General features: G+C 40.2%; 1 protein-coding gene across 3 annotated transcripts in view; it reads right to left on the reverse strand.

The window, feature by feature from the left end:
• Positions 1-26,952, reverse strand: part of CARMIL1 (capping protein regulator and myosin 1 linker 1) — a 193,347-nt gene that overhangs the window by 13,581 nt on the left and 152,814 nt on the right. For all 3 annotated transcript variants that reach the window (XM_080639492.1, XM_080639491.1, XM_080639490.1), the window contains 4 exons: positions 9,051-9,117; positions 8,545-8,741; positions 4,346-4,452; positions 2,315-2,747 (listed from right to left, as the gene is read on the reverse strand). In XM_080639492.1, coding sequence (XP_080495618.1) covers positions 2,315-2,747; positions 4,346-4,452; positions 8,545-8,741; positions 9,051-9,117 — 804 coding nt within the window. The remainder of the gene's footprint in view (positions 1-2,314; positions 2,748-4,345; positions 4,453-8,544; positions 8,742-9,050; positions 9,118-26,952) is intronic.

Consider the following 26,952-nt stretch of genomic DNA (forward strand, 5'->3'; position numbering starts at 1 on the left):
AGTTATGAGACTACTGGGGAAATCAGACCATGTACAGAGACAAGTACAATAGCCAGTGCTGGCACCTGTTATTGGAGTACTTAAAAATCTAATTAGGATGCTACCATGTTTGGTTACCTACAATACACATTACAAACTGCTTATAGTTCCAAGACGACACTTAAAACTAGCTACAAAACTTCAGTCTGAGAAGCTGTCAGTCATGTCAGATAAATGCAGGTGAATTTATTATGTAGATAAATAACGAGCAGGCCCTACTTCTAATAGGAATTCTTGCAAGGTTGGGAAATCCTGCAAAGTTGGGTACCATCGAGAGTGAATAAACAGGTTACGAACGACAGTCTGCTTCTAGGTCTTGCTTGAGGTACTTAAAAATTCAGTCTGCAAACACTAGATGGAGCTAAAAGATAGTTTTATGCATGCCCAGAGGCATCGCTAATTTGCAAAGACTCCTCTCTACCGTTAATGCCAATTCACACATTGTATTCTAAGCAAAATAAAACAAAAAAGCATCTACCATCTTTCCATCTACTGTGCACCTGCTTGTATCTGTAACAAGACTGCGGTAGGGTACAAATGAAATCGTAAATTCCTTCTGGCTTTGTTTGCATGTAAAATAGCTCAGAATATAAGCAGCCATCTGTACCTTAAAGGAAAATACCATTTTCCATCATACTAGAATTCTGATAAATTTGAAGATGGTAGGGAAGTTGATGTCATACCCATCCTAAACAATGTAAGAGCAGTGGGATGCTGTCTTCTGTAGCTCAACCATCCAGATACTGTATGATTTTCACCTTTGTGAATATCATGAATAAAAGTACAAACCTAAATTATGCGATATTGTGATCCAGGATGAAGTCTGTGAAAAATTCTTTTGAACAGCAGTTCAATTTTGTGTGGTCTTGGCAACATTAAGAATGGATAAGTCAGTACCCTGCTGTGTACAGATTCCTATTTCAATTCTGTTCTCTTGTCACTCTTTAAATAGTAGTACAAAACCCCCTCTATTTTTATATTCCATAAATATGCTAAAACCAAAAATCTAACAAAAAAAATCTATAATACAGTTCCTTGAAAATTAAACCTGAAAGAAAAAGAAGGCAACCTTTCTGACCAGTAAAAAAGCAAAGGGTGGAAAAAACTGGGAAGAGGCAACTTTTCTTTTTGATAAATGAAACTCAAGTTTTCAATCAATGCTACAAAGCTGCTCATCAATCACAGAGCACTTTTACTCTCCCCACTTCAGAAAAAAATTACATATGCTAATATTATACCTCAGTCACATTATTCCAGATCTGACTAACTTTAGATGACAAGTGTTAAGAACTTGAAAAGCACCAAGCATACACTGTTTGCAGCTGTAAAAATATCCATAATCTGGAGTAGCATGGTAAGTTTAAAGTTACAGGCAGAGCATAACACTCCTACTTAAAATCATACAGCATTTTCCTTAAAAACTTGGTGGTTTAGAAACCAATGGGATTATTCACAGGCAATACTCAGCACCAATGAGAATGGTAGAAATTGGTCATTTCTTCAAAAAAAAGGAATCAGTTTTATGCTGAGGATCCCTTTAACAAGCCATAGACAACTGTGTTAATTTGAATCTGCTTATTACAAGACTCCAGTGTTTGCATGAATGGTTCAGACATCATGGCAAGTACTTTAAACTACAAAGAAAGACTGTTCTGCAACATATTAAAAGAAGGAAAACACAGCAAAGCTTGCAGACGAGCTCTGTCATAAGGTAACAGCTTCCAAATGACAGGGGATAAATGGTGGCGAATGGAGAGCATCCAAGTTCCCTGCATGCTGAAGAGAAAGAGAGGACTGAAAAAAGGCTGATCGTTTGGTAATTTAAGAATATGCCAACTGCAGCTGGGATGATAATGGGGAAGTTCAATGGGAAATGGTCATGAGGCAAAATAGTTCGGCCTAAAATGCTTCAGAGTAACACTAGGATATTCCACTCCACACGTTTGCAAAGTGAAGCAAGGTTCCTGCCCAGCATCAGCACTTTACAGAGGAGAAAATTAGAGGGGAGTGAAGGGAATGCAGACAGGTAATTGGGAATAAAGAGTGTATTTCCTGATGTGCCTCCACATTTGCAGCCTAGCCCTTAGCCAGCGTATTCAGGTTTAACCAACACAGCAGAGAGCAAACCTCTTGCAGAACACCATAACCCCTGGTGGAAAGCAGGACTGATGTGCCAAACCCCAGGCACCAACCCTTGTAGACCCAGTCCACCTCCCCTGAAGACACCTGGCTCTTACTCATTTTTTCAACTCAAGAGAAATCAAATTGCCTTCACCTTCTGAGCAGATGCTGCTCTCTTCTCCTGCTTGGCTTTCATTTCTGCGAGAAGTCCACTGCCCATCACCTGCACGCCATACCTCCGGCCTCCTTGTGGGCTTCCTTTGCTGTCACCCCTCTCGGCTTTTGCTGATTCATCTGTCTGTGCCTCCTCCAGCGAGTCTGGTGTCTTTAACTCCTCAGATCGCTCTGTACCACCGTTCTGCTCTGCAGGCTTTACCTCCTTCTTGTTTGTGTCCACAGCTGGACTTTTTGCAGCAACCTTGGGTGAGGAGGGCTCCTCTGCCACCATCACAGTCTGGGGACGTTCAGATTTGGAGCCTCTTGATTTGATTAAGTTAAGGAAGCCACTCTTCCTTGAGTCCCTTTTCTTCTTCTCATCGCCTGCTTCACTGGGTTCACTGCTCTCTGAACTTTTAGTTGATGGTCTCCTATTAAGACATAGACATTTTAAATAATTCTCTACACTCCCCTCCTCCCTCTCCTTTAAACAGTACCAAATTACTTCCGCTGGGCAAACCAATCTTTTGTATGATCCATACGTTGCTCTAGGCCCAGTCATTAGCCAGTGTGTCTAAATTAAAAACTGGACAATTAACATTGATCATACTGTCTTGAGGATTCTTGTCCTGGCCTTGTGCATGGTACATTGAAGAGAGGCAACTATGTCATCGGCACTGGGAACTCAGCTGTTTCCAACATCGATCAGCTCTACCCAACCTGTCTATGCACATCTGTACTGGGTTCACATGACATTATTTTGGTAGTTTGTGGGGGAGGGGATCTAAAGGAGTGACTTCTGTGAGAAGAAGCTGTTAGAAGTTTCTCCTGTGCCTGATAGAGCCAATGCCAGCATGTATGTTACGAGCAGAATATTGAAGGGAAAGCTGGGTGAATAACATGTCTGCATAAGAATACCCTAACTGGAGAGAGAGTCATCAGTGCAGCAAACCAGAGCAGCAAACAGGCATGTCCAGGGATAGGCACACAAGGACAGTGCAAGTTCATAGCAATAGCTGAAAACGAGTGGCTGGCAGGCACCCAAGGGAAGCACAGGAGGATGCAGTAGTCTGTGACCACCCTGAACCCAACCTGGCTAATCCATTTTTCAAAGCTGCCATCATTTAACCACTACACATAGTGTATCACACATGGCTTCACATGTCACTATTGATATTTATAACTCACACTGACTTTAAAACATTTGCTTTTCCTGCCACAGCTAGCTACCCACTATCACCTACCATTCCTTAATGGATGTCACATACAGCACAGAAGGGGTCATTCCAAGTTGTCTGGAAATCAGCCTCAGTTTCTCATTTATTTATGCAAGTATTTGTGTCTGTTTGTCTCTGTATGTATACACACAAACATGCAGGAATACAAGAACATCTAGATGTGTGCTTCTGTAAATACACAACCAGCTACAAAGCAACTGTATAAGCTGTATAATCCTTCTACAAAGCTGAAGGAGACATATCTTTCAGACGAATGAATTACCTAAATCCGGGATACTAAATCTTGATCAAACATGTCTTTAACGTATTTCTAAATCAGCTTAAATCTACTAAATCATCTACTATTTCAATCACCTATCAAAACACTGCCCAACAGCAGTCCTTACTAGACAGAGACACTCATGTGTACTACTAGCACTGCAGAGGAGATCCTCTCCGTAGAAAGCCCTGCTCCAGCCCTAATGAGCTCCGCTGAAGAATAAAATGAAGGCAGCTGAATTACAGAAATACACCTGAGTCAGTAACTCCCATCACACAGTATATTAAAGCAATTTATTACAAAGTAGCAGTTTTAAGGGAGGGTAATTGAATTCACAATGTATTGACTATTGAGATATTTTCTGCCTTTGACAACAGCAACACTGGATATTGGGAACAGAAGTCAAACACAACATAGAAGTGCTACGTGCCCGTCTACCAGGATGGTTTTTGCTTGTTTGGTTGTGGGTTGTTTTTTCTTATTTTCTTTTTTAAATTAAATATAAACTTTAAAAAAATAAATTTGAACTTACTTTGAATCCATTTTTGTCACTTTCTTAGTGAAAAATTCATCCACGCCTTCATCCACTCTCCCCATGAGGCCATTCTGATCACCTTCTGGAGGCATTCCAGCAGATACCTGAAGGAAGAGAACACTCTCTCTGGAATATAGTAATCTAAGCATACTTGTTTCAGAGATAATAACTGCGAGTTAAGACATCATAAAAGCTGTGTGAGCCGACCAAACCTCAGTGTGGACAATGGAATTCCCTTTCCCTTCAGTGAGGCCAGGTGATGCATTACATCAAATGTGAAGCAATCCAGAACACCAGTGACAAATTGTATACTGCAATGCATGAGACCAGGCATTGAATGCCTTGGGCTTATGAGAATAGATCAGTAGTTCAGCTAGGAAAGAAAAAAGGGAGTTAAGTCATCCTGACTGTGTGGTGACCTGAGGAGAACATATTTTCAGCAGCTAGCTGTTCCCCTGTTCAGAGAAAAAACATATGTTCCGGATTTTAGATTCAGAGATCCAGAAACAAAGTTCCAGCAGGCTAACAAAGAGCTTTTTATAGTCCATTCAGTCCAGCACTACCAGAAGCAGAGACTCTAAATACAGAATGGGGTGTTTCACTTTAGGAACTGAACACAGACATTTGCTGAGTGTCTGAAAATGGCGCACCCACTCCCCCTCTTTGTTTTCAGTGCCCACATTCCGAATGTGGGTGATAGAAGCATCTAAACCAGGCTGACTTAGTAATACCTGCTGATCACAAAGGCCCTGTGAAGATTAGCTGGTGACTCTCTAGCCTCCTGAAGATGAAACATGCTGTCTGCTGGGAGGATTTCTCATGTGGTCTGGCTCCTCTATGTGGCTTTGATGTGGAAAACTTCTAGTACCAGTAGAGAGAGTTCCTTCAATTTAAATGCTGCATAGAAACCTTTTAGGTGACTATAAAGGGCTCCACAAGACCCAACCCAGTTGTATTCTTGGTAGTACTAACAACCAGATATCCATCTGCCACAAAATAGCAGGGTTTGTAACAAAACAATTTAAATCAAGGAATCCCCTGGTTGCCACAATAACTCAGAATAATCCCAGCTTCTCTTTTCAGCTGGAATACACACTTTTTTCTACACCTCTAATAAGAAAAATGAATACTCTTAACAGCTGCAGTTAACATCAAACCGAGACTCATTAAGCCAGGACAACGGATGTGCTTTGACACATGCATGAAACTTCTTACTTTTCACTGCTGAACCTCATTAGAAATCAAGTATTTACTTTGTTATCAAACAACAGTTAATATTTTATTAATGCCTGCTGCAGCAATGTAATACTGATCTGAAAAGAGTCCTCCTGGAATGACTCCCTTGTTGCCAGTTAAACTGTGTATTTTCTATTTAAAACCAGTTTATTCTAAGAAGCACAATGACTTCTCAGACTTCCAACTCTGCTACCTTTGGGGTTTTCTGCAGAGAGCTTGTTTACCTGGAACATCTGACACTAAGCAGCAATGCATATGCTAACATCTGGGTTGGTCACACCAGTGTTGCTTGTCTCAATGCAAATATTTACCTCCTCAGTCAAAACCAGTTGACACTGAGGTTTCAACCAAAACACGTCAACCAACAGTGGCTGACGCATTTCAACAGAATGAGACACCATTTAATATTGATACTGGAGCCCTCCAGATAGTAGGAACAAACATGGAAGTATCAAAGGCAAATGTGTCTCCTGAAGGAGAAGTAATACAAGAATCCAATGATCTGCAGCAAATGAGAAGGTCTATTTCAAAACAGAAACTAGCTTATACATGAAAAGCAGCAAGTTCCTAAATATGTCCTAAAGACATACACAAATGTTGAGAGCCTAATAAGGTCCTCAAAGCAGAGGATTTTCTTATAGATATTTAATGTAATGCCCTTTAGCGATCAGCATTAATGTAAAGGACTGAGCTCTGGTTTGTATTTTACATTCCTAATGCTAAAACAAACCAGAAGAAGTTAAGTCTTCATTTGTCAATTCTATTATTTTTCTTAGCCTAAGTTTAAAGGTGAGCCTTGTCTGTTTCTTTATTAAGGAAAAAAACTGTCTTGGAAGCAGAACTAAATAAAATCAATCACAATCTCTTGCATACTTTAGAGATTCACCTCTTTGCTGTACTAAATCTTCACATGATAGAGGAACTCATGAGGTTAAGATCCCACAAAAATCTGAATGATAAACAACTGCTTCATCGTATTGCTTCAGAACTACCTGGGAGTGAGTGGTACTAATGTTCCCCCTTTCTTTAATTCCCTCTGAACACTCATTTCAGTAAAAACTGTGACAAAACTATAAATCTTTATTCTGCCCACCCATCCCATGTTAAGAGTTTTCATTTCCCCCTTTTTTTTTGTTTCCCCCTTTTTTTTTTCTCCTTACATTTTTCAGCAAAACCAGAGAAGTACAGCTCTGATCATCAGAGACCCCTTAAATCACAAAATGGAAATAACAGGAACAGCAAACAACCCTACAGATCTGCTTTAAGCATTAGAAAAGGTCAAGATTTTGCCTTGCTCATTTCAAGTGCTTTTCCTAACCACTGCTTTCTGTAGTCTCAAAGTGACAAAACCAGAAGCAAATCAATTCTGCAAACAATGCCTCATGATATTTTGTGCATTTCCTGTGAAAGCTCCAGAACAATGCCACAGTCCACTCATTACTCTGGCCTTCAAAATTGGGCTGTTTCATTTTTGGAAGCATCAAAGCAAACACCTTAAGTCTTTCAAAAAGTTGTTTAGACTTGTTATGGGGTCAGAAATAGTAAGGAATTAAATGGTCCATAAAAACAGGGACATAAAAACATAGGGACAAGTAAGTTTAAATGAAAAAAGTTTCTTTCAATTTCTGCAACTAAACAAACACCTGATTTCCTAAGTAATTCAATGTGGATGAGCATTCCCACCAGACTGCACTATCATGGGAAGTAACACTTCTCCTCTATGAGAAGTAAGCTTTTTGTTTCTGTTGAGCAAGGTATTGTATGTCCTCGTTTTGTGCCTGGTAGTGAAGCACTTGCCTTCTTCCATGCCCCCACTCCTTCCAAACCCCTGTGCATGGGATGCATTGAGTAGTTTGGAAGAGAAGCAAGTTTAGCAACTGGGAAAACACGTGTGTTCTGCAGAACTGGAACTGGAAGAAGTAAACACAGACGTGTTTTCACTACAACGTGGAGAACAGTCCATTCTTCTGCTACCTCTACCCTTTCCCATATAGCAAAAGGGAACGGAAAGTTGGCTTGAATATCCCATCTGCTTGAAGGTTTCTGCATTTCCAAGTGGTGCAAAAACCACTCTATCACCTGATATGATCTTTCCAGCATTAGGGAAATTTTCAATGGTCTTCTCTGTTGACAATCCTCAGGGAGCAGGAGAGGCCACAGACATTCATTACTAGGCAGCATAACTAAGAGAAGCAACGGCTGCCCCTTGATAAGGGTTACTTATCATATCAGCTGTGCTCTGTTGCCATGAGATAGCTCTGTAACTCCTCCAGATCTGTCCTTACATACCCTGAGGACATACCACCACAGAAATAAATCTTTATTGATGTGGTATGCCAAGGAAATGGAACTGTGGGAACTCCTCACACATATTCCTGGGTTCACACCAATGCCTTTTGTAGACACAGTGCTCTTCTGTTTTGCTTTTCTAAGGCAGGCTCCAGCATGAAAAGCAGATCTGTGACTATGTAGATTTGCTGGCCCAAACACCATCTTTAGTTAAGGAGCTGTGGGAAGCTGGGTGTCACAGAGTAGCTCCTCTGAGAGCTTACAGAAATAAGAATTCATGCCAAGTTACCACATCTTAATGCAGGCAGAAGAAAGGATTAAGACTTAACAAAACCTTGCAGTATAATTGAAAAGTCTTATGATATTTTGTGCATTTCCTGTGAAAGCTCCAACTACCTCCAGAAACTGCTTCCATGTAAAAACAAAAACAAATGGAGAAAGGATAAAACATATCCTGGTTTTAGGCTGTGTCAAACAAGACAAAAAACTTGTAATAGGGATTGCTCACTGAAAGACATGAATACCAGAAGAAAAATTAAGTAGTTGCTTATGGCTTTTAAAACTTTAACAGGGGACTTAAAAAACTTTAACTCATTACACTGCAAGACCTGACTCATGGCAAAAAGCAATCAACAGATGACATCGCCAGCAATATTTTAATGTGGACTCACTGCTGCTTGGCTCGGCTGTTGCTTTTTATTCCTTTTGGGCCTTAATTTTGTAAAGTGTTCTAGTTTTCTCCCTTCTTCTGAGGGTAACTCTGAAATGAATCCGGAAGTCCGTTTGTCCGGCCTGCTGGAAGGAAATGGTGGGTCTTCTATATGGATAGGTACTTCTTCCAGTGCTTTATCTAGGTCAAACTCCATTTCTAAGAGAAATCAAAAATTTCTAATTAGATTTAGCATGCTATTTAAAACAAAAGACAATGCCATTCCTCCCTTTTATGGTAAATAGTTATAAACACATTTAAAGAACTCATGTTTGTGAGCAGACAGAGCACTGTGAGCAAGTATTTGCTACCAAGTACACTAGCAGAGTCACAAACCAAAGCAATCAGTGTGGGCCTCAAATGCAATTCAGAGAGAGGGAGAGTCACCTGTGCTTTTCAGTCAAGAGCTACCCAGAAGGATCTCAGGTAAGCAAGGAAGGAAAAAGGTTTTAAGAAATTCTCACTTACCAAAAGCTCTGGACACTGGACGGAGCATTCTACTGTGGATGCTTTTCCTTTTTGATTTAGGAGTCATCTATCAACATAAAACAAAACAGAAATTAACTCTAGCAGACAGAAGAAGTGACAAAACACCTTTTCTTTTTTATCCAACAAATCAGTTCTTCAAGCATGCATGTAATTTCAAGATCAGGTTAGGTTTAACACCAGGGGGGAATGTTTTTTTTTCCCCTCCCCTTCTCCAACATGCAGAACTTTTTTCTAAATTACCATTTTGTTCAACTCATTTTGAACAGAATCAGGGAGATAAGTTTATTCTTCCCATTAAAACCACAGGCTGTACACAGGATGGTTATTTGACTTGTCCAAGCATTAACTCATTGATTCCCAACTGTAAAATGAGGGAACTATTAAAACCTCACCTCTGCATTTGAGATCATGAGGCACAGAAAACTGAATTACTTTGTCCAGTACCGCACAGTTAATAACAGTAGCAGAGTCAGTTTCCTCCTTGTTCTGGCTTTTAATTTTTGATACAAAATACACTTCCTCAGTTCATTTGTTAGTGACAAGTGATTAAAATTCAGCTGTGGACACCACACAACTCACTAAACTTTTCTAGCAAAATGCAGTCTTGGATCACACAGAACTTCTTCAAAAAGCAAAAAATACTGTGTCAGTGTTAGCAATATCTCTAGCAAACACATGACTTCCCTGGACTTTAGATATGCTGAGAATAGGTGGAAAGTTACCTCAACACATAGCCAATGCAGTTTTATGTGCTATTATTCTTCTTATGTTCACATTCCCAGAAGAAAAGAAGTATTTTGCCTTAATAGCACAAATACCCAAGACTTAAGACCTGAGTTTGTTAGTTTTGGGAAAAAAATTGCCCTTATTTTCTTGCCTGCACTCTTCTGAAGGTTTGCATGGCAAGAAAGACAGGTTTGCTACATGTGTCACCAATTCCAAACCTCCTAACCTCAGCAGTGTAAGGCTTCCAACCAAAAAGTTGATTTCAGGGTTTCTAAAGAGTTATTTTAAAATGACTCAGCTCTGCAAAGATGGGCTCCTTTTGTGGTACATGCTGGCTTTAGTGACAATGGATATACTTGCTAGACTGAAAGCCTCGTGGCTTCAAACCTGGACTGTCTGTCAGGAAGCTGTTATAGCTCAAAACTCATTAACAGAATTGTTAATTAAGTTTAGTAGTATCAATTGTATATAAGCCAGAAAAGATATAGTTGGCATTGACATTTCAGACAAACCATGAACTGTTAAGATAAACATTTGTTAGTTTTCATGTATGGAAAGTTCAGTGTGCACAGACTTACATGTACTGAATTCATATTCCCATCCAAAGTAGTCAGGAGGATTATTATGCCACTATTCACATGCTCAGGATTATGACAGATTTTCATAGCAGGAAAGTTATTACCCATCTTCTGAAGACCAGAAAAGGACTTGAAGACTAGAGAGTGAATAGTGATAACATTGTCTGCACAACAGAGCTCTGTTTTTATTGCCATGCATACCGCTTGGGTAAAAAGAGACAGGTTTCCACTTCCACATTTGACAAGCATCAGCAAACAATACAATTTCAAGACCAACCAGGAAACAGCTTGCCACCTGAGCTGACTTACCCTGAAACTAATGAGCAAGGAAAGTGTTACTGGTTAGACATTACTTTCAGGGTTACCAATAAATTAAATGCAGTGGATCGGATGGCAAGTGGCTGGAGAGGTGCTGAACTTTTTCAGCCAAAATTGCAGTGGGTTGTGCAACCGATAGGCAGCTGGACAACATCTGACCTGCACACCTCAACAGCTGCCAATCTATCACTCAAACCTGAAACAACCACAGGCATCCGCACCTCGTGTAAGGAAATGTTGAAGCCGTTCAGTGTTTGGGGAACAGCGATTAGGAGTCACCATCAGTAGTCCCTGGTTTTATTTCCAGCCACAGCCCATTTCTCTTGTTAATGTTTACTTGCATGCATTTTGGTCTGCTGGCCACTTTTTTGGGTGGTGCAACTGAAGATTACATCTAGTAGGATAATGAAGCAACTCATGCGCTAGAGAAGGTCAGAAAGTAGGGCAGAAAACAAGGCTGATGGGAGGCCTCAAATCACTCAGTAACGTCACAGCCAGTATTCAGAGTGCTTCTGGATGAAGACAGACAAGCTGAGAGCTGCATCAGCCCAAGGCAGCAATGCAAAACAACACAGGGCAAATTCTGAGGTTCCTGTGTAGGGATTTAAGCACTCCAAGACACCCCTAAACAGCCAGGAACACAATGATTTCATCTTCCTTCCCAAACAAGAAAATGCCCCTAGATGACCCTGCAAAGCTTGTGCTGATGCCCGTAAGCTGGTTGTTGGACCATTGCTGTAACTTACTGTCAGCTTGGCATGATCCATCAGCAGCTTGGTTGCTGGGGATAAAGGCAGAAGGATAGAGATGCCTCCCACTTGCTTTAACAGCACAAATAACAGCTATGCATACACTTTTACTTGAAAAACTTCTGTTTTCTAGCCTGTTTAGAAAGTGCACAGATGAAAGGCTTCTTGCCAAGTGAACTTTGTAGATCACACACAGAGCAAAATGGGTCAAAGCATTAATTTAAATAGGCCAGTGTGCTCTTTTTACAAAATATTAGGCTTAATCTCAGCTTAATATTTCCGCACAGTATGCTACAGCAGCACAGCACGTCATTACTAGAGGGGATAACTGAACTCTTAGGAAGAGATCCCTACTTCTCCCTAGCCTTAGACTCATTTCCCACAGTTCATGGAAGCAGTTCAGGTTTGGCAGATGCACACCTTCTGCCTTCCCACCACCTCCGGCCACACAAGTACAATGTGTCTCTCCTGCCTTATATTTCACTCATGGCCTTTACTGTTAGTATCAACCTCCCCCTCCTTCACTTCTTCCACATCTTTCATGGGCTTTCCATTTTAGCATAACACCTTCTGAACTTCTTCCTTGCACTTCTGTGAGCATACTGTAGGCTGCCTGGCAGAACAGATAAAGAGATTAACTGCATCTCTGAGTCTTGGGAGGCGCTCTTTGAAGTCTGTGCCACTGAGATCTCTGTAGGTGGCTTCACAAAGGAACCCTTCTGCAGGAGATGGGAGCCAGAGGATCTCCATCATGCTCCCAAATAACGGCTTACTTAGAGTTAGACACTCTCACATGTCCCATCCAACTTTAAACTCCCAGGATCTCTCGCCATGATCGGTGTCTCAGGTTCCTCTCTGCTGACTCCCTTACTCACAAAACTATCTGGGCTCTCTTGAGGTTTTTCTTTTAAATTATATTATCAACTGTGGAAGAACACTAGTATCTTGGGAATTAAAAACAACAAATAAAACCACTCTTGAGTGCTAGAAAGCAATGTGCTTTTAGCAGCAAGTTCTCCGATACTCTACGTTCTCTTATTATACTGATGATTGAAATTACTCTCGGTGCTAAGGGATATGATCATTTCCACGTTTTTCTCCTCCTCATCCAAAGTAATTTATATTCAATTCTATTAGATACAGGGATGCTCTGGGACCCTCCTGTCACTTCCCTTTCAAAAGATTTCAAGCAAGCTAATGCTCAGTTTTCCCCTCCATCTTGAAATTCAGCTCCCTTCAACTCTCCTTCCTGCAGAAACACTAACGGCTAAGGGCGACAGCACCAAAAGGTGAGAACAGGAGTCAAAAGCTCAAAGCGATTCAACTAGACAAAGAAAACACAATTGACCAAACTGAGATAACCCCTGACATCTCTTCCAAACTAATGCCAAAAAAGCCATAGTTTATGCCGATTTTAAGCCATTCTTTCATTAAGCTGGATGATGCTTATCAACAGATTTTCTTTCTGAGCAGCAATATTTGTGCTTATGTATCCAACATCAGCACTCTGCTTTGGTTTGGTCTTAAAGCCAAGGGATGCTTTAAATTCAGATGGTACGCTAGGCTGAACCTTTTTGTAAAATCCAGTCTCATCCCTGAACTGCTGCCTATTTCATTTGTAGGTGCAGATGGATGGCACTACAGTCTCCCAGGAGATTTACAAGGCAGTACAGAGGCAAATGGAGCACAAAAACGTAAACCAGTAGGCCAGAAACAGCAGAGCTAAAAAAATACTTACACTTGTACAGCAGAGAGTCTCCATGCAGCAAAAAAGAAAGGAAAAAGAATATGAATGGGGAAGACAAAGCAATAGCAGTTCTCAGGAAAGGAGGCAAAACCAGAGTCACCAAAATAAAGAAAATCGAAGCCGAAACACTTAGAAGTCTTAGCAGGAAAGGTGACATGCAAGAATGAGGCAAAAATCCTTGCATTTGGAAGGCTACACACTTCATTTTTTCATGTTTTACCTATACTGGGACAAATTCAGGTTTTCAGATGCTTGTTTCCAATACATGGCACTCACCGATGGTGCCAACCTGCCACCTACTGTCTCAGTGCACTGTGTTCTTTATTTTCCTGGCATCAGGAGTGAGAAACAACTTGAAATTCTGTTATTTCCTAGTCTGAAGAAAGCTTCTGATTTAAAAATCTGCAGGTTTTTATGGAAAGCAGGAAAGGGGAAAACAAAACAAAGCTTCTCTCGAAACAATAAAAAGGGATGCAAGTGTGTTCTCTTGAGGTTTACATAAACTTAATCCAAAGCAACAGTATTTCTCTTTCTTATAGGGAGGCTTAGAGGTGCACGCTTTCAGGCACTTTTGGCATATTATACGAAAGTTAGTCCATCAATAGAGCACTACCTTTCCTCTCCTCTTTCAAAAATTAAAAGAAAAGGAAGCAGCACAGCCATCATATGAAAGGAAACAATGCCACATCCCATCTCTTGTGTGGCACATAACCAGTCATGCCCTTCCTTAACTTCGAGTAATAAAACCCAATTATTATAAATGCGGTTTTGTCTTCCAAGTTGAATGGGAACTACTGCTGTAACAACACTGCTGGTATTAGCAGTGTGCTTGTGGCAGAAGTCAACAGCCACAGTGTGGATTAAACTTCAAAGCAAGGAAGTGCTGCATTTTCAAATGGATATTGCACTGGCATTTAATTATCAGCAGAGAAAACAGACTGTGCATAACATGACATGAAGTTCAGAATGTAATTGTTGAGGGGATATTAAGGTCTGTTTTTCAATGCTTTGACATTTTCAACAATAATGATCCACTCGTCCCAGTTCATACACCTAAGGTTAACTGTAGCTAACATTTTTAAGATATGATGGGCTATCTTTGAATAGCAAGAACAGTGTTCTTGCACACAGCTCCACTTCCTCTATTTTCCTACTGTCCTCAGGGGTTTGGTTTGATTGTTTTTTGTTTGTTTGGGGTATTTTTTGTTTGTTTTTTTAATTTTATTTTCTTTTACCTTCAGAAACTTTGGTTTTACGCAGCTGTTCTCAGCTAACAACCATTCAGGCAAACCTCCTCATTACTATCATTTTTGTATGCTGTCCACACACACATACACTCTTAGGCCGATTCCCTGCCAGAACTCATGTTCTCTCTTCTCTTGCCTGTCTTCTGTACTATCATTCACTAGGGCTGCCCTGAGGTTGCTGGAGAGACTGCAGAATCCACTGAGAAACATCTTAAAAATAAGTTTCCAGCACATTTCAAAAATAATCTGCACCATGGTTTCTCTCTCAGAGAGCATCCCATGTGTTCTGTGTATTTAATTCAGGGGTAGGAAAAGTACTTACATTATACAAGCAGCTGGAAAGGTGATTAGGACCAAAGCGCAAAGTGATACATATGTAACAGGAAGCAATCCCAGGATCTGGGGGGAGTTTACAGTCTATGGTCCTGATCCATTGAGGGCTTATAGATACTCCTACTTTCTACACTTCAGTGATCTCACCTAAGTGAGTGTGACTATGAGTTGATTAAACCTTAAAAGGTGCTAAACAGCTTGTGGGCGGGGGTAAGGAGGGAGAAGGAGGAGAGGGAGGCACACAGCAGGCAACAGGTTAGACAAAGAAGCACCATCAAGCAAAGCAAAGCCTAAGGGACTTGCCTGAAGTCACCAAGGAATCTGGCTGCTCTGCAGATGCCAGTCTTCAGATCCTTGAGGTACCACAGACCACGAGGCCACCCAACCCTTTCCTTCACTTGCACTAAGCATAACTGCAAAATAAAGTGGTCTGCCTCCCAGTGTACACAGGCCCTTGCTAAAGACAAAACACCAATCCACAACCAGAAATCCCAATCAAATTCACCCGAGCAGAATCAAATCAGGGAATCATAGCAATGTGCCGATGTGCAAAACGGGAATGAGCTGTCAGAAAAAAATATTTGGAAGGATTCTTCCAGGACATTTTAAACCAGTGCTAAATTGTTTCAGCTATATACGTTTTATGGGGTAAGAAAGAGGAATAAGAAAACATGGCATTTTATCACAAGTGCTGCTGTTTTGTTTTGCTGTAAGGAGTCCTGACTTGTAAAACTGCCATGACACCATTTCAGTCAGTCAAACTTCTTCTAGTCTCCTAACTACCTTTGACAGATGTTACACATCTGTTGTCTCATTAAAATAAATAATAATAAAATTATTAATAATAAATCAACTTCAGGTATTCTTTATAAATCAGAGCAGTAAATTGACCAACCTTGCCTTTTTGCATATTAATCTTTGGACACACAGGTGTCTCATCATCTGTATAGAAACCCTCAGAAACAAGATAGCTGCTATTGCTTACTTCAACTGCTGAAGATTTTATAATGTGATTTCCAGGCTAAAACCCCCAACATGGCTTGCAGAAATTTACCTATGTACTTCCCACTAGCAGCGGTGGTAACCTGAATCACCATCCGTAGAGTCCCCCTCAAGTGCCACTGTCCTTGGAAAGTTAAATGCAATGCTAAAATCCATGACAGCTAATGGAGTATTTTACAGGGGACAGGAGAGCAAAGCCACTGATACCCTTTAGAAGTGAAGGCTGAGCTGCAACAGACTGCTATGTGTTGATGCAGCTGTCCTGAATGTAGCAGGTATGCATTTTTGCAGCAGTGGAGGATCTGCTCCTGACCTTCTATTTCAGAGTTCTGTCCTCTGTATGGAAATAGTATATATAGATACTGTAAATAAATATGGCACACCAATAATCCATACTTGAATTTAAGGGGTATGCTTGTTTATTTCCTTCTCTTTCCTCAAGAGAATGAGCTGTGGTTCAGAATTAATTCAATTAGTCTCATCTAAAGCAGCCTGACCTTTAGAATACTTTGTACAGCAACATTTTCTGAGAGAAAAGGAGTAGCACTGCAGTAAAATAAGCTCAACAGATTTGCCCTTAAGCTCATTTCATTTTACTAGCCAAGAAACCTTCGCTTTTCTGCTTGCTGAGATGTGGCTCATATAATCTGCAATATTTCACCAAGTATTACAATATATTATTTTATTAAATAATTCTGCTCTTGCATCTTTCAAGTCATGTAAAATTCCTGTTAATAAATATCCCTGCATATAAATATTCCTGCATATAAATATCCAAAGCTTTTATTATGAAGAGTAAAAAATTAGATGCATGAATTAAACTGAGCAGTTCCTAAAACTATTAAACTGAATAATTTATTTCATGTTCTGAATTAGTATCCTGCAAGGAAGTCTGCCTGCAACTACCACATGCAAGAGAAAAAGCAATTCTCCATATCATCAGTTCTGTTTTCTACTTGCTCATGAAGAGGCTAGCAGCATCTTCTACAAGCAGCTGGGCTTTAAGATGAGCAAAAAAGGATGCTTCCAACTAATTTATTTTAGTTAAAAACTAAGTGTAGACTAAGTGTAAACTAGCTGCAGGTCAGGTGGCACAAACTATCTCTTTAAGCCACCACAACCTTCTTGCTTGTGGTTGTTCACTACCTTCAGCTGGCAAATGCTGGTGCAAAAAATTACTTTGTTCATGAGTCAAACTTCCATATAGTAAGAAGAAAATGTTCTTAAACTCAGAAAATACAGAGGGGTGCACAACTGTCTCAGATATTCTTTGGCAATTCTTTAAAGACGGCCACCATATGTATCTGGTACCCCAGGGCAATAACATCATTAAAGCAAGTTTGAGGCAAGGTAGTCATGAATGAAAGTGTTCAGTCACATGGGATAGGGCTTTAAGCAATCTGATTTAGTGAAAGATGTCCCTGCCCAAAGCAGGGGGTAAACCAGATGATCTTTAAAGGTCCCTTTCAACTTAAACCCTTCTATGATTTTATGAATGGGGACTGTGGTATCTGCCTGCCCTAGAGCTTCCCAGGACTGAGAACCAACTGCATGTCTGCTTCCTTCCAACAACCAGGAGTGAACAGCTACCAGAAGGATAAGTAGAAATCCAGCAAAGAAAAAAAAATTAGTCATCTTCCCACCATCATTAGACTTTTTGGGGGCAGATGATGGATCGCTTGCACTGAAGCAGTGACATTTCAAAGGAGAAATGCTACAGGGAGATGCATCACAGTCAGTCAGATACAGTTTACCCTGGATGGAGAAAACCCAGTACTTGAGCTGCTGCTCTTCTGTTCTTTTCTCATTTAAGTTTATTTCAGCCATCTTTCCAGCATGCACAGCAAATCTTTATACCCATAAGACTTTGTGAACATCAAAAAAACCCCAACCTGCAACCTTCTGAACTTTAAGTCCTGTCAGGAACTACTATATCAAGATATTTCCCTATTAAAACCAGAAAATATCTTGATAGGCAGCAAGAAAATATTCTAAGACCCTGCATGGAAAACAGAAATACCTGAGTAGAGTATTTAAGTTTCGTCTCTAAAACAACCTAATAGAAGAGGTTAATCATAATTACTCAAGAGAGGATAGCAAAAGTCAAAGGTTGGTCTATGGAGTGCCAGCACCTAAGTGTGATACATGATTTAAATAATGCTGCTTGGCCAGACAGGCATGAGGCAGCACATGAGTCTAGAAAGGACAGCAACATCATGAAAGAAAAGGACGATGCCTACTCTGCAAAGCAGGATTGCTTGCCCACAAGTGTGTAATCAAGTGCTGGCTGGTAACAAGGCACTGGATTCTGCCATTTCTCAGAGGGTATGGACACAAACTTCCCCTGGGGCATCTAAATACCATGGTATTGGTCATCAGATCTCACCCCTGGTATAAGATTTACAAGATGAAAAAGAGGTTCTGATCAGCCTTGACTGAAACTACCTTGACACTTCAATCACTCTGTCTATCTTGCTTATTCCTTTTCTTTTTCTTCAACATGTGCTCATTGAAGATTTTTTTTCACTAGTTCAAGGGCTTTTGGTTTCAGATCAGTACTCCAATCCTGTCACTACTGACCTCAAAAATTCACAGTAATTTGATCTTTACTCACATGAAGTAAGATCTTACTGCAGAGATACACCCACCACTTTGCAATGAGTCTTCAGCTGACCTGAATACATAGAAGAATCTATCTACCTCTAACCTGAGAGAGATGTTTTGAGAGGAACCTTGATAGATTTGTGAATCGGATTGGGTGATGTAGTTGTCAGTGATAGCAGGGATAAGATTTGATGACTCAGAAGCTGTCTTCTACATTTTTGGCACTATGTATTCTTAATTTTATGTATTTACTTAGAATTCCTATTCAAGTAGCCCAGCTCATCCTAACCTCTTTTTCCTTGACAAAACATAGCAAAATTTAATGGTAATCTTCATCCACTTGCCCTAACACAGACTTCCACTCCCCTCTTCCTATGAACACTATGCTTTATCCCTGAAATATGAGGTATTGATTTTGCAGAGCAAAAAATTACAAGCCTCCTATTCTTCTGGGTGAACTGAGAACCATAAAGTGCACTTAGTGCACAAGACAGACTCGTGCATGTGCTATTTTCAGCAGGCTCTCCACATTTCAGAGTAAACAAGACCCCCCCATACAGTACAGATAAGTAACTTGTGCCAAATTATTCATTTGAGACACTGCAAGAACCAAAAAGCAGTATAAAGGACCATGCAACCTACATAGAAAACTCCTCAAGCACTTGAGATAGTAAACTTGCCAGACATTAATTGAATCAAGAAGCATTATAGCTTCAGACAGATGTGTGTTACAGAAACAGCACTATTTCAGGTTATTCTCCTGCTGTTTGTGGTTGTCCTCCTGTCAAAGATTACAGAGTCTAGATCTTGGAACAGCTCCTCCAAAGGAGCTCTTGCTAATTTGACGTGGGAATTTGTGAGTAGGTCCTTACAAACAGAGGCTGTTGAAAGACGAATTCTGTATCCATTTCTTCTGAACATCAACTGACTCCACAGCTCTGTTGGCAAAGGGGATGACAAAATGCCCCCTGATCCAGACTGTGTAAAGGGTCTTTGTCCTCAAAACCTGCTAGCTTTACCTGAAGTAGGTAAGTGATCATTGCTGCTGGCTTTGTGGATGAGTGCTGACTGGCAGTGAACCAGGTAGGGATAGTCACCTCTCTCATCTGGGTGTCCAGCTACAGCCTGCAACAGCTTGCTGGTGTCTGATGGGGTGACTCTACCTGCAGCCTAGGTATTCAAATACTTACTAACAGTGGTGAATGGTGGGACTGAGCAGTCAGGGCTCGCACTAACTGTACACTGCATAGCTACATGTTCAAGACCTTTCTGTTCACCACAGACAAACATCATAGTAGTAAACTCCCTCTTAAAACCACTGCAGGGAAGTTAAACTAGCAAGATCAGTGTTTCAGTGAGTGCTTTGTAACTGAGCTCTCCTTTCAGTGTGGCTTTTTCATAACATGTGAAATAAAATGATAGAAAATCAGTAAGGCAACTACTGCCACACAGAATGTAACTACTTTAGTCTAGCTATAGATATTGCTGACTGAGAAAACTGAATGGTGCTCTATGTATACTGACTCATGGATGGTGACAAATGCTGTGTAGGGGTGGTTGCAGCAATGGAAGCAGAGCAACTGGCTGTGCAGAGGTAAACCCATCTGGACTACTGCATTGTGGCAAGAGTGCAGAACGTGGTGGTGAAGGTATGCCATGTAGATGCTCATGTACATTTTAGAGGGATGGCCCATTGACTAAGATATCTGTGTAGATATCAAGACAGGAAACATGGTTGTGATTAATTGGAAGGTATTGGAAAGTGTAGGATCTGGGCATGACATTGATGGTATAGAATAAGGGATGGATATTATCCTGGTTTTGGCTGGGATAGAATTAATTTTCTTCTTAGTAGCTGGTACAGTGCTCGGCTACAGTGGTTTGGATTTAGGATGAGAATAATGTTGATAACACACTGACATTTCAGTTGTTGCTGAGCAGCGCTTACACCAAGTCAAGGACTTTTCTGCTCTTCATACCACCTCACCAGCGAGTGGGCTGGGGATCACAAGAAGCTAGGAGGGGATACAGCCAGGACAGCTGACCCCAACTGACCAAAGAGATATTCCACACCATACAGCGTTGTGCTGAACAATAAAACTGGGGGGAGCTGGCTGGGGGATGGCAACCCACTTCTCAGGGACTGGCTGGGCATTGGTCAGCGGGTAGTGAGCAACTGCATTGTGCATCACATGTCTTATACATTCTTCTATCATTATTTCCCCTTCCTTTTCTATCCTATTAAACTGTCTCCCTCTCAACCCAGAGTTCTACCTTTTTTTGTGATTCTCTCCCCCATCTGATTGTGGGGGATCAAGAGAATGGCAGCGTGCTCCTGATACAGAAATGCCACCATGCAAACAGAATACTCAGCAGCTGTATTTCACAATTCTTGCTCTAACCTAAGCAGAAAACAGTCTCCTATTTTACACTACTTTTTTTTCTTAAGATAGCATGTAGTGCTTAAGGTAGCATGTAGTGCTTTAAGTAGAAGCAGTTTATTACAGTCTTTCCTTCATATTGTGCAAATAATGTACCCTAGATTTTCAGAGACAGCTTTGAACTCTAAGAAATCTCAGTTGGTTTAAGCAAAACATACTATATATCAATTATCCATCACCTCCTTACACTCAGAGACCAAGACAAAGACATTGAAAGCCAGATTTCTCTTAAAGTGTTTCAGCTGGGAATATGTAACCCTCATAAACCTGAAAGCAACTGCACTTTGTAGTCTATACATGTAACAGGCATTGAACACACACAGATAAGGACCTCCAAGGGCAGTGAGGATGCTGCAAAACTATATACAGGAATCCAGGAATAGATAGGTAACATATATTCACAATTAAAATTGCTATAATACTGATGGTGAGGCTAACATATAAACACACAACTTACAAATAAACAAGGTATTTGCAGGTTAGGCAAAACTGTCACACTGGCTCTCTTTATCTCTTACTTTTCTCAGCTGTAGCTCTGCATGCATAGGGAAGGGCTTAGGGAGCACACTGGCACTGTGCTGTGCCCCTCCTGGTGATACTTTCATGAACTGCCCTGGTTTGGGGTGAGTCAGAAATATTACTGGGCTCCCACTGAAGTACATTTGTTCATATGCCTGCGATGGAGCCTTTTCAGAAGCCAAGAATACTCTTGCATACCATAATGCCAATTCCTAGCTTCCCACAGGGCGCTGTATTTACTACACATCAAAGGCCCATTTCTGCTAATGCATACAAGAGAGAAACTCAAGTGTCACAATCAATTTAATCCAGCATTCACCCGGGCTGCTGCCTTTGCCTTCATCCCTGCCTGCTTGTTCTTGCCGCTCAGGATTTGTTTTGTGAACTCAACCAGGGGACTAGTCTGGCTGTAAACTAACCTGGGAAAGAAATCCTCCACAAAAAGCTTAATTTTCAGCTGAACCAATTCCCACACTCAGTTAACAGTGAGGCTGTGACAACACCAGTACAGGTGTGAGGGTATAGGCAAGAAAGAGTGAACTGTGTACAGGGGAGAGTGGAAATGCTCTTTTCAGCAAGAACAATGATTTTTGCTGGATTAAGCCAGTCACAGAGCTAGATCTTTATTTATAGCACAAGAGAACATAGTGAATCCAACAGGAACTAGGGTTTTACTGCAGTAGGTGTTTAGTCTTTCATCCAACAAGCTGACTATCTGTGCCTGAGACAATTCTCCTGCAGCTAAATAGCAACAAGAATCAGATGTGGAAGCACTTCAGGGCATACCAGAGAATATCTGCTTTATTTTCACTTCCTAGAGTATCAGCGCACATGTAAATGAGTGTGTACCATGATTTTCTCCTTCCTCCAGTGAAAACAACTGAAGGGGTTTCTGTTGTTTTAATTCTATTTTGTTTTGAATGAGGGAGTGGGGAGAGAAAGCTTTCAGGTGGTACTTTATGAGTTTTATTTAAAATATAAAATAAATTCAATTCTGGTGTGGTGAGGGAAATGTCTCCCTTTTCACTGAGGTTCACACACTCCTTGTCTTTCAGAACCCATGGGTTCTTAAGTTTTCACCTCAGTACTGGACTAATCTGCTAAATCTTTGACAATGGCTAGTTAGAACATACGCAGGAAAAAAACATACACCACCAATCTACAAGCGTTCTGCTGCTTCTGCAAATTTTCTTCTCCACTGTACAAGTGAAATCTGTTGTTCAATAAAGACTAAAACATTAATATATTGCTCATAGCCTATTAAAAAAAAAAACACCACCAAACAAAACTAACTACTTTCCTGCACTGAAGTGAACCATTTCTATGGCTAAAATTAGAAATAGATGAGAAATGGCCAAGATTCAGCATTCATCACAGGCAGGCATTTTCTACTAGCTACAAGCATTTTTGCAAACACATAATTTACCATCCAAGCATTTCAATCTGACACTGAAAGGCCTTAAAGAAGATTTATACGCAGACTGGTGTATTACAACCTACAATTCCTTTATGTGTTTCAAACAATTTCCTACCATACCTCTTCATAATGCAAATAACTTCTGCTTTGCTCTAAAAATGATACTTGCGGCAGCTGTATGCTTGTTCCTACCTACAGTGATGAAATTATACTGCTGAAATGGATATTTGAAAGATGATGAGTACATGGATTTCTAGTAAAAACCTATTTATCTTAGAACTTTCATTTAAATAGCGACTCTACTCTTGTGATCTCCTGTTAGCACTCTGAAAGCCAAACAAACATTCCAACAGCTAATTAAAAAAAAAAAAAAGCCTTAGAACATAATTGTTAAACACAGTCTAACAAAGATGCTCCATTACCTTTCGGTGGGAAATTGAGCACTATTTAATATCTCTCTCTTACTCGTGCAAAGAACTAACGGCTGTGACAGGATAAAGTACAACTTTACACAAAATTAAATCAATTAGTATCTACCTAATCAATTACACATACCAAGATACATGATAGTCAGTCTCAGTAAAAAAGATGCTTTATTCAAAGTTAGTTTTAAAATGTATGTATTAATTTAAAATTTGTCACACTTGCCATAAAAAATTTAGAGAAACCATTCTATTTGATGAAGTTAATTCACGATTGAGTCTAAGCTCTGAAAATCAGGACATGACTCTTCAATCTGAGAACAGTACGTAATCTTCTGCATAAAGATTTTTCTTTCAATCTTACTTGCACACAACTTTCATCTAATGACTTATTACCATCAATGAAGCCCTAATTAAACGTAGCCAACTAAGCTGTAGATTAGGGAAGCATCAATGTGTTGTACGGCAGCTCAGGGAGGTGTCAACTCTCGGGTTCATAATGTTCCAGCTATTGTGTCCTACACTGGACCACTCAATTGCTCCCAACGTTCTTCAGAGCTCATTTAACAGACTAGCAAATTCTGGTATGACTGACAAACCTTTCATATTATGGGCTCTTAGGCCACCGTTAAAGGCTGGATGAGAATCATATCTGTAGTTAAAGCTAATAAGCTTTAACTGCACACTTGGTGTGTAGTTAAGTCCTAATTCCCACAACAAAAAAAATACTAGAAATAACATTTTAAAGTCTCTTTTTTTTTTTCACGGCTGCATTTAATGGGCCCATTTATGATAGTTCATTCTGTTTCATCTGTGTTGTTTATACATATCACACTATGAAGTGGATGGATGGCAACTCTCTACTCTGACTCGGAAATCCTCCAAGCCACAGCTACTCTGCACCCAGCTTCAGAATAGGTGGGCAAGCTGTGGAACGCATAAATGCCTGTTTGTTTGCTCTATCACCAGCACCAGATTCAGATCCCCGTGTTGCCAGTCCAAGTTTTATAAACAAACCTTTCTGCCTTCCCCTTTCAATCTGCGTATAAGACCAAATAGCTCATAAGCATTTTATTACAAATACATCTACCTCATTCATAGTCATTCACCTAGCTATAATGCTGTATAATCTACCTGTACCCACAGAATCAAAACTGAACTGGGATCCATTTTTCCCCACATTGTTCAAATACACCTTCAAGGGAGGTTGGTAAATAACAACATGCTGTCGTATACCTTGCCTCAGCTAGAACACTAGTCCTTGATCACTTGCTGAAGAAAACAAGAACGAAGAGAACCAGCTTGCTGAAGATAATGGGTTTGAAAAATGAATCCAATTTTGCAAATGGAAAAAAAATAGCTACTCCAAAATGATGGTCCAAGCTCAGTGCCTCTCCTGTAAGACAAAAATCTCTTCTTCCCCAGACAACTTGACAACTAGCTGGAGCAAATCGATAGCCAAGGTTTAGAATAGGCAAGTTTTTCCTGGCATCCTAGCAACCTGATCAGCCCCATCCCACGTTCCATATTTTTTTGGCAGTTAAGAGATAGATTCCCAAACACGCACACCACCAAGGTTTCATGTTTGAGGTTTGCAGAAAAGAACAGTCAGCCAGGTGCATCATCTACTCACAAGACTAAGATTTGTTTTATCATCACACTTTGTAATGCTTAGGAATTTCCAAAGGCCAAACAAGGCAGTGTTCTGGACTAAAGCCATTTTGGAAGTGGGATCTACATAGCTGTATCTCATCTAAGATTAAAAATAATTATAGTTCATAAAACCATATGCTTCTCTTTCTAGTAAAATCTTTCAGCAACATATCTGTTTCCTGCACTAAGCAGCTCACAGAGCATTCATTGATGCCCCTTTCAGAAGGATCCTTATTTCCATGCAAATATCTGTATGACACTTACATCTGCCACAAATCCTCTTAATTTTTCCAAGACAGTATCTGAAATCCATAGGATTTTCCCATAGCAAAAATACGTCACTTGGAAAATGCTGTCTTTGAATTTCTAACTCCACCCTAAAGACACATGAAATCCATTCTTAAGATGCTTTTAGTTGCAAAAAACTCAGAGAACACTAGCTCAGTAAAAATCCCTGGATTACTCTGCCTCTTGGGGCTATCCATATATTTTTTTACAACAGCAACCAATATCACTTTCAGCCAGGATGCAAAAAGCAGCTCTTAAAAATGGATCACAGTTCTTAATGAATGGATTCTTTAGCACTAAGATTACTGCCTTGTATTTATTTTATGCTTCATTCTCTTCAGAAATTATATACTGATGAGAATCTGTGTCACAAAGGTATTTGAATCTCTGCGCAAGATGAGGGTGAAAGAACTGAATGAAGACAGATATAAACCTTTCTGAAGATAAGCACCGTTAGCATCTAATGCATCTTTTACAGAGTGTAAGCATCACCACATTTCCATTATTTTAATATAACCAAAGTGAAAGATAACAGCACAGAGATAGGATCCTTTCATATATCCATGGTGACACAAGATAAAGACATTCTCAAAGAATTATTATTCTTAACAGACTGCAAAAATAATTTCAAGGGGGAGAGTGGGGTGTCAAAGTGAGCAGTTAGCTTATTTTTCTATAAATGAAGCCAGCATGTAAAAACAAACTTAGAGGTGCAGGGTTCAGATGCCACACATTTTACTGGGAAGTCTCTCTCCTATATGACTTAAGGCTAAAAATGACTACTGAACACTGGCTACAGAACGCTTCTGGAACTTCATAGTACCAGTGATGAGCCTGATGATGCCATCAGCAATACACACCTCAAAGTGATTTGTGATGTTCGGACAAATACTTCGCCAAATCAAATCTTGGTGAAGAAGGAGATTTGGAAGGGAGAGAGAACGATATTTAATCTGGTATTTCCAATGAACGTGTGCTTTTGTTTTATACGGTTACGCAAGAACAAAAGATAGCTGCTGCAGAAAGGAGCAGCCCTGCTGTTTCTTCTCTCGAGCTGTACTTGTCTGACTTTACAGTAAGTCTACTCAGGGAATTGAATCAATAAAGCTTCTACAAAAAGAGATAACCCATTTTTATGCCAGTTTAGCTTCCTGGGAGAGGTAAGAAGGCAGAAGAGAAAGCCCATCCCTTGCAGCAGACACCAGCTATTACACTGACTAATTTGTAATAGAGACGTGCCTCCTGAAGTTCCTGTCTGCAGTAGAGTTCCTCAACAGAGTGAGCTGGGTGGAGGAGGATTTGAGGTTGGAAACAGTTAGAAACTCATTAATTTGTAATTCTGTGGATTTACATCTCAAAGAATCATTATATGGCACAGAGTAATCTTTCTAATAAAAGTTTTTTAAATTTTTAAGAATGTTATAAGATACTTCAGTGATTTATGTTCAGCATATTTACTGAATCTCACACTCTTAAATCTATTACTTTTGAAAAGCTTGCCTTCCAGGACCACTTGCAGCCCAGTCTCAAGGTTTTAAGACTTCTTCCATACATACAAAAGCCACTTTTAAAGAAGCCAACTTCTGTTCAAGGCTGGTATTATAACCTCCAGGCAGAAGCATTTTTTGTCATGGCTCAGAGAAATCCACGTCAAGCAGAATGAAGACATGGATTCGCGTTGTCAAAGGACAGCATGGTCCAATTTATTCCTGCAACTGAAACCTCTATGAAACTGTGGCCAGTGAGAGAGGTTTTAGTGTATTAAGCTTGATTGCAGCAATGTAGACAAGGGAAAGGCCCTTGAATAGGTATCAGAAAAGGAGAAATGAAGGGAAAA

This window comes from Psittacula echo (genome assembly GCF_963264785.1).
Source record: "Psittacula echo genome assembly, chromosome: 2".
Taxonomy (NCBI): Eukaryota; Metazoa; Chordata; class Aves; order Psittaciformes; family Psittacidae; genus Psittacula; species Psittacula echo.